Consider the following 12,809-nt stretch of genomic DNA (forward strand, 5'->3'; position numbering starts at 1 on the left):
GATTTGTTGCCTGGTGATAGGGCGTGTCCCGGAGAGCGCGCACGGCGGCACGGCGTGGTCTGCTTTGCACTGCGCCTAGAGTTCCTCGTTCACTCACTTCGTTTTGTGGCAATGGGAGCATGAAAGCAGCGGAACCACCCGGAAGCAAGAAAGGGAGGTGCTTGTTAGATTTCGGTCAGTTTCCATCTTGCTTTGCAACGTAAAAAAAAAGCCCCGCTGCCAAGCAACACCTTTATAAGTCCGCTGAGGAAGTGAGTCGGTTTGCAGTGTGAAGTGCAGGTCCACACTGCAGGAGGAAAGTTGCTGCAAAGCTCCAGCTGAAGGGATTCTATCCGGGAAGGGCGAAACACAACGTCAAGCAAGATGATGCAAATTATGGATACTTATAACCAGAAGCACTCCCTGTTCAATGCCATGAACAAGTTTATCGGTGCGGTCAATAATATGGACCAGACAGTCATGGTGCCAAGTCTCTTGCGGGATGTCCCTCTGGAAGATGAAGGCAAGAGCGAAGTCAACGGCGTCTCCAGCACCGGAGCGTCTAACTACTACTCGGATAAGCGAGACATGTATAACTACTACGTCTTGCTGAAATCCATCAAGAACGATATAGAGTGGGGTGTGGTGCAGCTGGACGATAGGAAGAAAGATAAACCCGCCACCATGGACATTAGAGTGGACGAGGCGGAAGGAGAGGAAGACTTGCAGAAGCAATTCCACTATCATCTCAATGGGTTATACACCGTTCTGTCAAAACTGACTAGAAAAGCGAACACTCTAACTAACCGCTACAAACAGGAAATCGGTTTCGGGAGCTGGGGTCATTGAGCTCTGATCGAGTTACCAGGACTAATGAAGTTAAGCCAAGCCTAACTGAAGTTGCCAGGTTATTTTCTGTTGTGCTCCAAAATCGGATTTAACATGATCACTTAATAAGCCCTTTTCTGTGTTTTCGTCTTATTGCTGGGAGAAGGGAAGGCTTTGTAGGACGTGCTTAAGAAATAAAACTTTCATGGAACTGAAGCGTGGTTGTGAGCGGCAGTGCCGGTGGATTACATCATTTTACTTTGCACTACTTTGTACTGTGTGTGTGATGTATAAAACTGTAACGTGTCTGTATACCGTTTACTTATTGTATAAACGCACAAGATAGACGCGTATCTCTTTACAATCTCCATGGTGTAAGAGTTTGTAAAATACGCCTCTCGATAGGGTTGAGATCCCTGACAAAATGAGGGTATCGAAAGGGCCAATGAAATGACTGAAAGCTGCATAGTTCCTTCTGTGTGCAACTTACTGTATAGGGACCATCTGAAAATTTCTGCTGAAGAATAATGACGAGGTTCCTCCCTGTGTCAATCTATTTTTCTTATTAAGCCCTACTTTTGTACAGGCTGGTATATTAAACCTATGTGGTAAAGATATTTGAAACTCTGAGATTTTTCACAAACTTGTGATCAATTTGAAATTTACAAAAGACAGTCGATGATGAATCGTTCTACGGGCAGGGTTACGCCTATTTTCTCTTCGTACCATGTCAAGTATTAAGCTTTTAATTCATCCGGTTAAGGAGAGAGTACAGTATTTCTCTCTCTTACTCAGCACTGGGTTCTAGAAGAACTATTGCACGTCCAGTCCCCCGGAAGCTTCAATAGTCTGGCTGGATAACTGCCGGATTGAGTAGATTATTTCAGGGTGTGGAAGCAATTTTTCGGTTCCACCACATTTTTCCCCCGCCTTTTGCAACTACCATAAATTCTTGCTGGGCCACCTTTTCTATACTAAGTCTGCTAACCTTTCGCTGTAGAAGCTTGCTTTTTTTGTGTCGTTTTGATCGTTAGTTTAATATCTCCAGTTTCAAGTCAACGACTTGTATTTTTTTTACAAATTAGAATCTATAGATGCACGTTTGATATGAAATTCAATGCTGACGTGCCAAGAGGGTGTGAGAAATTAAAGTGAAGCAGATACACTACACTTTGAAAATTTACCAATAGCAAAACATGCAAGATAAATAAAAGGAAAGATTTGTACGGAGTGCAACTACTTGTAATATTCAATATGGCTACAATATTTCATAAATATGTAAAAGACATTGTGCATATCAAAACTAATTTTAAAATGGACGATATTTAGGAACTTGGTAATAAACGCATGGTCTTTAAAATGTGTATGACAAAGGATTTGAAGTCGAGCTGCAATTTTCAGCGGTAATCGCAAAAAAAACTGGTAAGTTTTTAATTTCTGATTAAAATTCAGTCATAAAAAATAATTGCCATTCGTTATTGTATTATGCCGTCTTACTATATTAACTGATGGCGGGCCAGTACTAATGTCTTCTCTCTGTCCCAACTCCTCCTCGCCAGCACTGACGTGATTATCTTTAACTACCCAACCCCCATGATTAGAATTCTTGGTCAAATCTCTCCACCGCCCTCTTCATTCTTACTCTCCTTCAAGTCCACCTCTTTAACGATTTCTTTTGAAAGCAAAGAATATTTTTAGTGTGTGATAAGTAGATGTTAATCTCTGTCGCTTTCCACAGATGCCTTCTCAAATACATGCAAAAGGGATATTTGCAATGAACAAAGCGTGCATCGAATAAACAATTGCGTAAAATTTAAGCAACGGGCATGTACGAACTGTAGGATCTGCGATATCCATTGCCTGCCCTCTGTTTCTAGTTTGTCCTTCCAGATTTGTGGCATTTTCAGTAGTTTGCTTTACAGATTATTTTTAAATTGCTGCGGTATTTTTCAAAGTTTAATATGGCAGTTGCTAAAAGATGGTTAACAATTTCCGTGTTGAAATTTTTGGCATAAGATTGAAGTTATATAAACTGTTCCATTTAATTGTAATGTCGTACATTTAATGAGTGCCATTTGGTTGAGTTGATCGTACATTTAGTCCAGATAGGTTTGAGGGCAACTGGCTAATACTTTCATGTAATGCTAGTTGCTTTAACAAAGATCTTGCCTATCTGATGTGATATTAAACCATGCTCTGACTGCCCACCTAAAAGTAAGATCCCATTGCACAATTTAAAGAGCAAGACATTCTCCCAGAGTCCTAAGCAACAATTCTTCTTAACCTATTTGGTCAATAAGTATTTTATTATTGTTAGTTCATTCACAATTGATCCTAATTAATTCTAAATCATTGTATGGCATTACTAGAAAAAGTTGGGATTCGGACCCATCCCAGTTGTCCCAATAAGGTGGTGTTGGGGCTGCCTTGAAACACTGCTTTCCCTGCAAAAGACTGTTTTAACTGAACTCTGAGGTGTGTGGGCAGGCTGGCTCAGTATGAGAAATTTCCTCCATTCAACAATGTAAGTGAGCCATGCTACTTTTTAGAATTTTAAAACAGCTGTAAGATGGAATCTTAACTATTCAAATTACAAATTTAGTATCAGAATTACTACACTATGATCCATCCTCTGCATAATAGTGATGGTACTAAAGTGTTGTTAAGCATTTTGTGACATAAGGTTGCAATCTAAATGTTTTAGTTTAATCATTTTGCAACTTTTCTTTAAGAAAGAAAGTATTTCTTTTGAGTTGACAATGTAGTTAAAATGCTAAATTTTGGGGATTGGCTTTTTGTTGCAGGATAGATACTTTGAATACTTCACATTTCTTATTAAATACTTAAGTCCTAGGTAGTGAGTTTCTTGCAATGACTTCATTTCCCACCCCAATGAAGTTACCTCAAGTCTTCCATAAATCTCTACTCCCTGCTTATCTATGTCCAGATCCTCGGTTATATCTGTTGAAGATGTATCAAGTTGTACTTTATACTGATCGTTGCCATCACCTCTTCTGAGATATCCCCTACCATGGCTTGTCTAAAGTTTCCTTTTCTTAAATAAACAATGGAAAGATTAAAACTTTTGCTAATGGCTCAATATGTTATATTGAACAGCAAAAATAATCCATAAAGTCTTGAGTATCTAAGCTTCAGATTTAGGCCAACGATCCACTTGAGGGAATGTTACATTACTCCAAAGAAGTCTCATTCTTCAGGAAACATCTGCTTGTTCCACTGCTGATTAGAAATGGCATAACATTATTCTAAAAAGATTAAATGGTTAAGACCATAAAACGTAGGAGCAGAAACAGGCCATTCAGCCCTCGAGTCTGCTCTACCATTTATTGTTTATCTGATAATCCCAAACTCCACTCTTCTGTCTCTTCTCCAGAACTCTTGATTCATTTACTGGTTAAAAGTGTCTCTCAGCCTTAACTGTACTTAATGACCCAGCCCTCTGTGGTTAAGCATTCCACAGATTCCCTATCCTCAGAAGAAATTTCTCCATCTATGCCTTAAATGTGCAACTCTTGAGATTATACCCTCTGGTATTAGAGTCTCCCACAATGGGAAACAATCTTTCTGTACCTACTGTGTCAAGTCCTCTAAGATTCTTGTTTGTTAATAAGGTTGCTATTCAATTCTTTTATATTCCAATGAGTACAGGCCCAATGTCTCATAAGACAGTCCCTTCATAGTTGATATCAGCCTAGTGTAGTATCTAAACTGCCACCAATACCTCTATATCTTTCCTTCAGATAAGGGACACAAACTGTTCACATTAATCCAGTATAGTCAACAACTGCCTTCCTTAGTTTTAGCAAAACTTCCCCACTTTTGTATTCTACTCTTTTTGAAAGAAAGGCCAACACTCCATTACCCTGAACTTGGATGCTAACTTTCTGTGATCCATGCATGAGGACCTCCAAATCTCTCTCTTTGATAGTGAACTGCAGAAAGCTAATTAAATAATTTTCAGCTCCTCTAACCTCCTTGCATAATCTGCCATTTTTCCACATTATATTCCATCTGTCAAGTTTTTGTTCACTTGCTTAACCTGGTCTATATCCCTTTGCAGACTACCATCCTTAGTATTTGCCTTCCCATCTATTTTTGTTTCATCGACAAGCATGGCTGTAGTCCATTTGCTTATGGTCATTAATATATATTGTCAATAATTGCAGCCCCAGCATTGATCTCTGTGGCTCTCCACCAGTTACATGTTGCTTTCCTGAAAATGTCTCCCTCATCCCCTAACTCTGTCTTCTATTAGGTAGCTGATAATATGCTACCTCCAACACCATGGGCTTTCATTTGCCTAATGTGTTGTACCTTATCAAATGCCTTCTGAAAATCCAAACAAATCCACTGCTTACCTTTAAGTTGCCTGCTTGTATCTCCTCAAAGAATCAAGCACATTTTTTAAGCAAGATTTCCATTTCACAAATCCATGCTTAGTCCTATTATGCATTTCTAAATGCTCTGCAATTTCATCCTTTTATAATAGACATTTTCCCAATAGCAGATGTTAAGCTAACAGGCCCATCGTTGTATTTTTTTGTTTGTCTCCTTCCCTTTTAACTTCACAATTTTCCAATCCTCTGGGACTTTAGTTTTTGGAAAAGATTCTTGGAAGATTACTACCATGGAGGGGGTAAACTGTTTTTTTTTTCCTTTCACTCTGTTTGACTGCCAGCAGGTATTGAGTTTTAAGAGCCCTGACTTGATCATTCAGTATGTACTTGACTGTTTGCAGTTTATAAGAATTAAAATCGACAGGTATTCTCGAGTTAAACACCAGGAATTAGTAGAAAGTCTTGCTGCTGTTGGGATGTACTCAGTCATTCTCAGAGAAATAGGGCTCAGAACTTGGAAGGAATATTGTGGGGCAAGAGGACCATACTAGTGCAGTTAGTATTAATCTCTGCAAGTTCAAATCCAATGCTGACCGAAGCAAAGAGCTGGGTCATGCAGCCTCACTCTAGCTTGGTCAATAGCAGTTCAAAGAAATCAGGTAAGATTTCTAGAACAAAGTTGGTTGTCATAGAGATGTGCAGCATGGAAACAGACCCTTCAGTCTAGATATCCCAACCCAATCTAGTCCCACCTGCCAGTACCCACCCCATATCCCTCCAAACCCTTCCTATTCATATATCCATCCAAATGCCTCTTAAATGTTGCAATTGTACCAGCCTCCACCACATCCTCTGGCAGCTCAGTCCACACACATACCACCCTCTGTGTGAAAAGGTTACCCTGTAGGTCTCACTTATATCTTTCCCCTCTCACCCTAAACCTATGCCCTCTAGTTCTGATCTCCCTGACCCCCAGGGAAAAGACTTTGACTATTTACCCTATCCATGCCCCTCATAATTTTGTAAACCTTTTTTTAGGTCACCCCTCAGCCTCCGACGCTCCAGGGAAAACAGCCCCAGCCTGTTCAGCCTCTCCCTATAGCTCAAATCCTCCAACCCTGGCAACATCCCTGTAAGTCTTTTCAAGTTTCACAACATCTTTCCGATTGGAAGGAGACCAGAATTGCACCCAATATTCCAACAGTGGCCTAACCAATGTCCTGTACAGCCGCAACATGACCCCCCAACTCCTGTACTCAATACTCTGACCAATAAAGGAAAGTATACCAAACATTGCCTTCACGATCCTATCTTCTTGTGACTCCACTTTCAAGGAGCTATGAACCTGCACTCCAAGGTCTCTTTGTTCAGTAACACTCCCTAGAACCTTACCATTAAGTGTATAAGTCCTGCTAAGATTTGCTTTCCCAAAATGCAGCACCTCGCATTTATCTGAATTAAACTCCATCTGCCACTTCTTGGCCCATCTGGTCCAGATCCTGTTGTAATCTGAGGTAACCCTCTTTGCTGTCCACTACAACTCCAATTTTGGTGTCATCTGCAAACTTACTGTACCTCTTATGCTCGCATCCAAATCATTTATGTAAATGACAAAAAGTAGAGGGACCAGCACTGATCCTTGTGGCACTCCACTGGTAACAGGCCTCTGGTCTGAAAAACAACTATCCACCACCACCCTCTGTCTTCTACCTTTTGAGCCAGTTCTGTATCCAAATGGCTAGTTCTCCCTGTAATCCATGAGATCTAACCTTGCTAATCAGTCTCCCAAGGGGAACTTTGTTGAAATCTTTCTCTGGGATTTGGTCATTGTAGGCATAGTGGGTAATTTTTTATTTCCCTGCAATTAACACCCAAATGATCCATCCTCTACCTTGATGAGAGAGAAGTAATTCACACCTTCAGGGATGCTATTTTATCTTTGGGTTCTCTGTGGACTTTCCGTCTTGCTGGATTGTATGTGGCTTTACAGATGCAATTGAGTTTTGGACATCTTAAAAGTTTTGCCATTTTTTTTCCCCAGTTCATTTTAAAATGTCTAATGTATGAAGCCGGTTAATATTTGATATAGCACGTCGCCATGACATCTGTTACCAATTCAAGATGTGACTTCAGCTGTCTCAGCCTTAATCTTCAGAATTCTTTTCCAAACCCTTGCTGCCTCTCCTTTTTGCTCCTTCAAGATGCACCTTTTAAACCTATGTCTTTGGCCAGGTTTTCTGTTAATATCTCCTCTTAACATTTCCTACATCTTGGTGTCAGAATTTGGCTGATTATGCTGTTGTAAACTTTCTTGATGTTTTACTGTACTGAAAAGTATATTAAGAGGAATACTGGATTGGAGAGATATGAAGGTGCAAATCTTTGCAGGTAGCGAGAGAAATTGAGCATTTAAAACATTACTTACAATCAATGAATTTAAAAATGCATAGAATACAGAAAGAAGGAAGTTATTCTAAACATTTGTGAAACATTGATTTGGACCCAGCTGAAGTATTTTGTCTGGGAGCCATACATTAGGAATAATGCCAAAAATTCGTAGATGGTGACAGAGTAGCAGCATTCAGGCACCTGCTTGGCTGCTGCTTTCTTCTGTCAATTTCTTCTTTTTCCCTCCTTTTTATTTCTACCTTTTTTTTTTGTCTGCAGTTTTCTCTTACTTTTTGAGCTTGACTGTGGCAGTACTGGCATCATCAGTGATGGCAGTGAATGTGGGCACTGCAGCAAGGGATGACACCAGACTTCGACTTTGGGTCTGGAACAGGACTTGAGGCAGTGAGAGGGAGATGGACATTTTGTTTTTCCTTTGTTTCTGTTTCTTTAATTTCGGCTTTGGTTTTTAATCCTAACTGTTGTATTCTAGGATGGGTCTGGAGTGTAGTGACTCTTAACACTTTTCACTGTACTCCTGTACTCGGGTACATGTAACAATAAAATCTAATCTAATCTAATCTAATCTAATCAGAAGAGAGTTAGCAGAACTACACCAGGGCTGAGGTTCTCCAGTTGTACAGAGAAACTACATAAACTGGGACTGTTTCTTTTCTGCAAAGAATTTTAAGTGTAGATTTAGTGGAAATGTTCGGCATCAAAACCCGTGATAGGAGAATAGATAGGGAGAAATTGTTTCCAGTGCCATGACCACTTGAATTTAGATGATACAGATATAAAATAATTGTCAATAAATCCATGGAGGAATTGAGATTGTTTTCTCTGAATAAGGTGGCTTATAGAGTCGTAGAGATGCACAACACAAAAACAGACATTTTGGTCCAACTCGTCCATGCTGACCAGATATCCTAAATTCATCTAGTCCCATTTGTAAGCAGTTGGCCCCTAGCCCTCTCAACCCTTCCTATTCATATACCCATCTAGATACCTTTTACCTGTTGTAATTGTACCAGCTTCCACCACTTCCTCTAGGTTAGAGATTTAAAAAAACTGCTGATGCTTGAATCCCCTTATTCCTGCCTCCCCCCATCCCCACCCTACCTACCGTCCTGAAGAAGGGTTACACCCAAAATGTTGACTTCTACACCTCCTAATACTACCTGGCTTGCTGTGTTCTTCCAGTTTCCTGCTTGTCTACAACTTCCTCTGGCAGCTTATTCCATACATGCACCACTCTGCACGAAAAAGCTGCCCTTAAGTCCCTTTTAAATCTTTCCCCTCTCACTCTAAACCTCACTCTAGATCTGGACTCCTCCACCATATGAAAAAGACCTTGTATATTTACCCTATCCATGCCCCTCATGATTTTATAAACCTCTATAATGTCACCCCTCAGCCTCTGACAGGTCCATGGAAAACAGCCCCAGTCTATTCAGCCTCTCCCTATAGCTCAAACCCTCCAACCCAGTTTCTCAAAGTTCATTCCACATGTAAACCATCCTCTGTATACAAAATGTGTTGTGTCTTTTTTTAAGTCTCTTTCTTCTCGCCTTAAAAAATGCCACTACTGTTGAAGTCCTCCATCCTAGAGAAAAATTAACCCTATCTATGCCCCTCTTTGAGGTCGCCTCTCAACCTTCGACATTTCAGTGAAAAGATTCCAGCCTATCCAGCCTTTCTTTATAACTCAAACCTCCATACGTGGCAATATCCTGGTAAATCTCAACTGAACCATTTCTAGCTTAACGTCCTTCCTATAACAAGGCAATCAGAACTGGACAATTACTGCAGAAGAGGCATCACCAACATCCTCTACTCAAAGGGCTGAGCAATGAAGGCAAGCGTGCTAATGCCTTTTAAACCACACTATATATGTGATGCAACCTTCAAAGAATTCTGCTCCTGAACCCCCAGGTCCCTCTGTTCTACACTACTACCCAACACCCTACCAATAATTCTATAATTCTTGCTATTGTTTGTATTACCAAATGTAATACCTAGCATTTATCCAAATTGAACTCCATCTGCCATTTTACAGCCCATTGGCCCATTTGATAAAGATCCCTTTGTAAATCTTTAACTTGAAGGTTCATGTAATTTCCCTCAGACCAATTTACATTTATACTGCAGCCCTCTGCGATTAACATGCATTTCTCCTCAGTGTACCAGGTATTCTTGGAGATTTCAAGGTAATCCATCCAATAGCTTCTAGTTAAGTGATTCTCTAATATTTCACAATTGTGAGTCAAGATTAGAGTGGTGCTGGAAAAGCACAGCAGGTTAGGCAGCATCTGAGGAGCAGAAAATCGATGTTTCGAGCAGGAGCCCTTCATCAGGATTCCACGAAACGTCGATTTTCCTGCTCTTCGGATGCTGCCTGACCTCCTGTGCTTTTCCAGCACCACTCTAAACTTGATTCTAATCTCTAACATCTGCAGTCCTCACTTTCGCCGAGTTGATTTCACAATTGTAGACTACTCAGCTCAGATTTATCCTTCACTGAATTGTCCAAACTAACTGCTTGCTTTTACTGTGTGGACCACAGATTTCTTCCTGTTATTCAAACTAGGCAAATCTTCCAATTTCTTTTTCCTCACAAATTGTTAAGTGAATTGCATCCTACATAAGACCAAACTTTGTCTTTTGTGAGGAAAGTTCCAGATAAATTAAACAAAAAAATCTTCTAACTCCTACGGCCCATCTCCATTACAATGTGGTATACTTGGGATGTACCAATCAGAAATGTAAGTTAACTATCTTTTACCTTCAGAGTAAAACCTTTTGGTTCTGTGATCCATATGTGTAAGTTATGCCTGTATTGGAAGCTTTACAACTCTCAAACCAGAATTGCTAACTTTTAGCCTTGTTGTCTTGGAACAATGTAAATTACTTTTTTTTTCATTGAGACAAGGATTCTGACTCCATTACAAGCCTAAAGATGTTGTTCATTAGTTCTTTAAATTTGACACTTCTGTCTGACCTACTAAGATAAACATGAGGTGCCTTTTAAAAATAATTAACTCAAACATGTTTAAGTTGCATTTGGGGTTACTTTTTAGGCTCTTACTGAGGTTTTCTGTTTATCTTATATATGACATGTTAATTTCCACTCTAAAATATATTCCTAAAACTAAAGATTATACCACCAAAATGTGTGAATTATGAAATCAGACGTGTAATATTTCAAAATACTACACTAATGATTAGGAATATGCATTAATTGTGTGAACCTTTAGAATAAATGAGCAAGCTGATTGTGAGCTAGTGTTTTATATTTTATAATTACTCAAATGAAACTACATTCTGGAAAGACATATAATGGACAGTCTAAAATTGTTTTATTTACAACAAGAGTTAAAATTATCTCCACACTTCTATTGGAGTGGAAAATGTTTTACATGGGTGGGAAGCATACTAGATTGATTGCAGCCTTTTAATATGCACTAAATAACGACTGAACAAGAAGAATGTTAAAGCACATGGAGAGATATCAGGAAAATGTGTTTTCAATATGGGTGCTCAGAGGAGGCTTAAATTGACCACAGGCAGTACTGAGCTAAAATCTATGTGCTTCTGTACTGTGAGTTACTGCACTTTTATAATTACATCACACATTTCACATACAATAGATTATTTTGAAATTTTGTATATTTTATATCAGCAAATATGACAACTATTTCCAAGCAATAAAGAGGCAAAAGAACATATATTTTGTCTTTGGTGATATTGGTTCTGAGAATGTTAGCTAGAACATCTTGTACTTCCTGTAACTGCCATGACATTCTATCTTCAATTGCCACTGAATAGGCAGACAAGACCTTAATTTAAATTTATCTAAAGGATAGGATGTTCCTAGGGACAAAAATATTGCTTAATCGTTGCACAGCTCTGTAAGTATAGACCAAAAGAAATGCCTTAGTAGACATTGAATCCAGCAACAATTAAAAATTTTCCCTCTTATTTTAACAACTAGTTTTGATTTCTAAGTTCACTCTCTGTGTTGAGACCATGATAAATATGCATTCTGTTTGAGTCAACTACCTAAAGATCTTCATCTAACTAGCTTCACAAAATAAGTTATTTGATTTTTCTGGTACATCCCATGAATATTATTTGATTGTACATATTTTCAAACTTTTTTTCTTGACATAAGCTGAGTTCAAATATCATTAATGTCAGGTTGGCATAATCAAACTTTCACTACTAAGTTAGACACTTAATAAGCTTAAACAAATTAATTGGCTGTACACTCTGTGGCATCTTGAGATGATGAAAATAGCTAGAAAAGTGCAAATTTATTTTTTCATCAGAATCAGTTCGGAAACATGTTTGCTGTTATTTAATTAATATTTGATATTGTGTCAATTTGATTCTCTTATTTAAAATGGCTATTGTGCAAAACAGGAAGTAGAGACAGTGAATTTCTAGTGCACACATCAGCTAGGAAACACAGGAAATGTGGTCAACCCTTCAACTGACATTTTTAAAAAATGCTGTCATTTCCTTGCACAATGTGCAGCAAACATGTAAACCTTATGCTGGAGCAAATTACTGCGGGTGCTGGAATCTTAAGTGAAAACAAAAAAATACTGGAGGTCACAGCAGGTCAGACAGCATGCATGGAGAGAAAGAGCAAGCTAATGTTTTGAGACTAGATGATTCTTCTTTAGTGCTGAAGTGTGGATGGGGCAATATTTATGCAATAGTTGTTGTGGAGGGGTTAGAGTGCTGGAGGAGAAAGGATGTTGATAGTTCAGATTAATTGATCGGAATGTGAGAATGGAAGAACAATGGTGTGTCTAACTGACAAACTGGAAAGAACAGACAGTCCCACTGGGGTGCAGGGAGGACAGAGAGAACATGGTGACAGAGAATGTAGCAAGCAAACCTAAAAGAAAGGGAAGGAATGGGTTCACAATTTGAAGCTGATGAACTCTATACTGAACTCAGATGGTTGTAAAGTGCCTGGTTTGAAGATGAGATGTTGGTCTTCCAGTTTTCCTTACTCCACTCAGGAGGAAGAGTGTGCTGGTGCACACTATCAATTTTTCCACAATGGTTGCTGTAAATCCAATTTGTAGTTCGCTACACCTCATCCATTCAATTCCTCACAGCATTGAAATAATTCCTACAGTGCCAGTTATGTGATGGGGTTTAGGAAATGTGGGATGCTGAGTTGGGGATGGGGGGAGTTCTTGGTGTTGATAATGGGGATGTTTGGATACATTGGCTGAA

At 39.2% G+C, this 12,809-nt stretch overlaps 1 protein-coding gene across 1 annotated transcript; it reads left to right on the top strand.

The window, feature by feature from the left end:
• Window positions 1–37: 37 nt before the first annotated feature.
• Window positions 38–1,424, top strand: LOC122555128 (mid1-interacting protein 1-B-like). Its single transcript, XM_043700835.1, has one exon. The coding sequence runs from the start codon at window positions 364–366 to the stop codon at window positions 826–828; it is 465 nt and encodes a 154-aa protein (XP_043556770.1). The 5' UTR covers window positions 38–363; the 3' UTR covers window positions 829–1,424.
• The last annotated feature ends 11,385 nt before the right edge of the window (window positions 1,425–12,809 follow it).

The sequence above is a fragment of the Chiloscyllium plagiosum genome, chromosome 12 (genome assembly GCF_004010195.1).
Source record: "Chiloscyllium plagiosum isolate BGI_BamShark_2017 chromosome 12, ASM401019v2, whole genome shotgun sequence".
In the NCBI taxonomy this organism is placed as follows: domain Eukaryota; kingdom Metazoa; phylum Chordata; class Chondrichthyes; order Orectolobiformes; family Hemiscylliidae; genus Chiloscyllium; species Chiloscyllium plagiosum.

Coding starts and splice junctions, on each gene's coding strand:
- LOC122555128 (XM_043700835.1), top strand. CDS start 364: ATGATGCAAATTATGGATACTTATAACCAGAAGCACTCCCTGTTCAAT.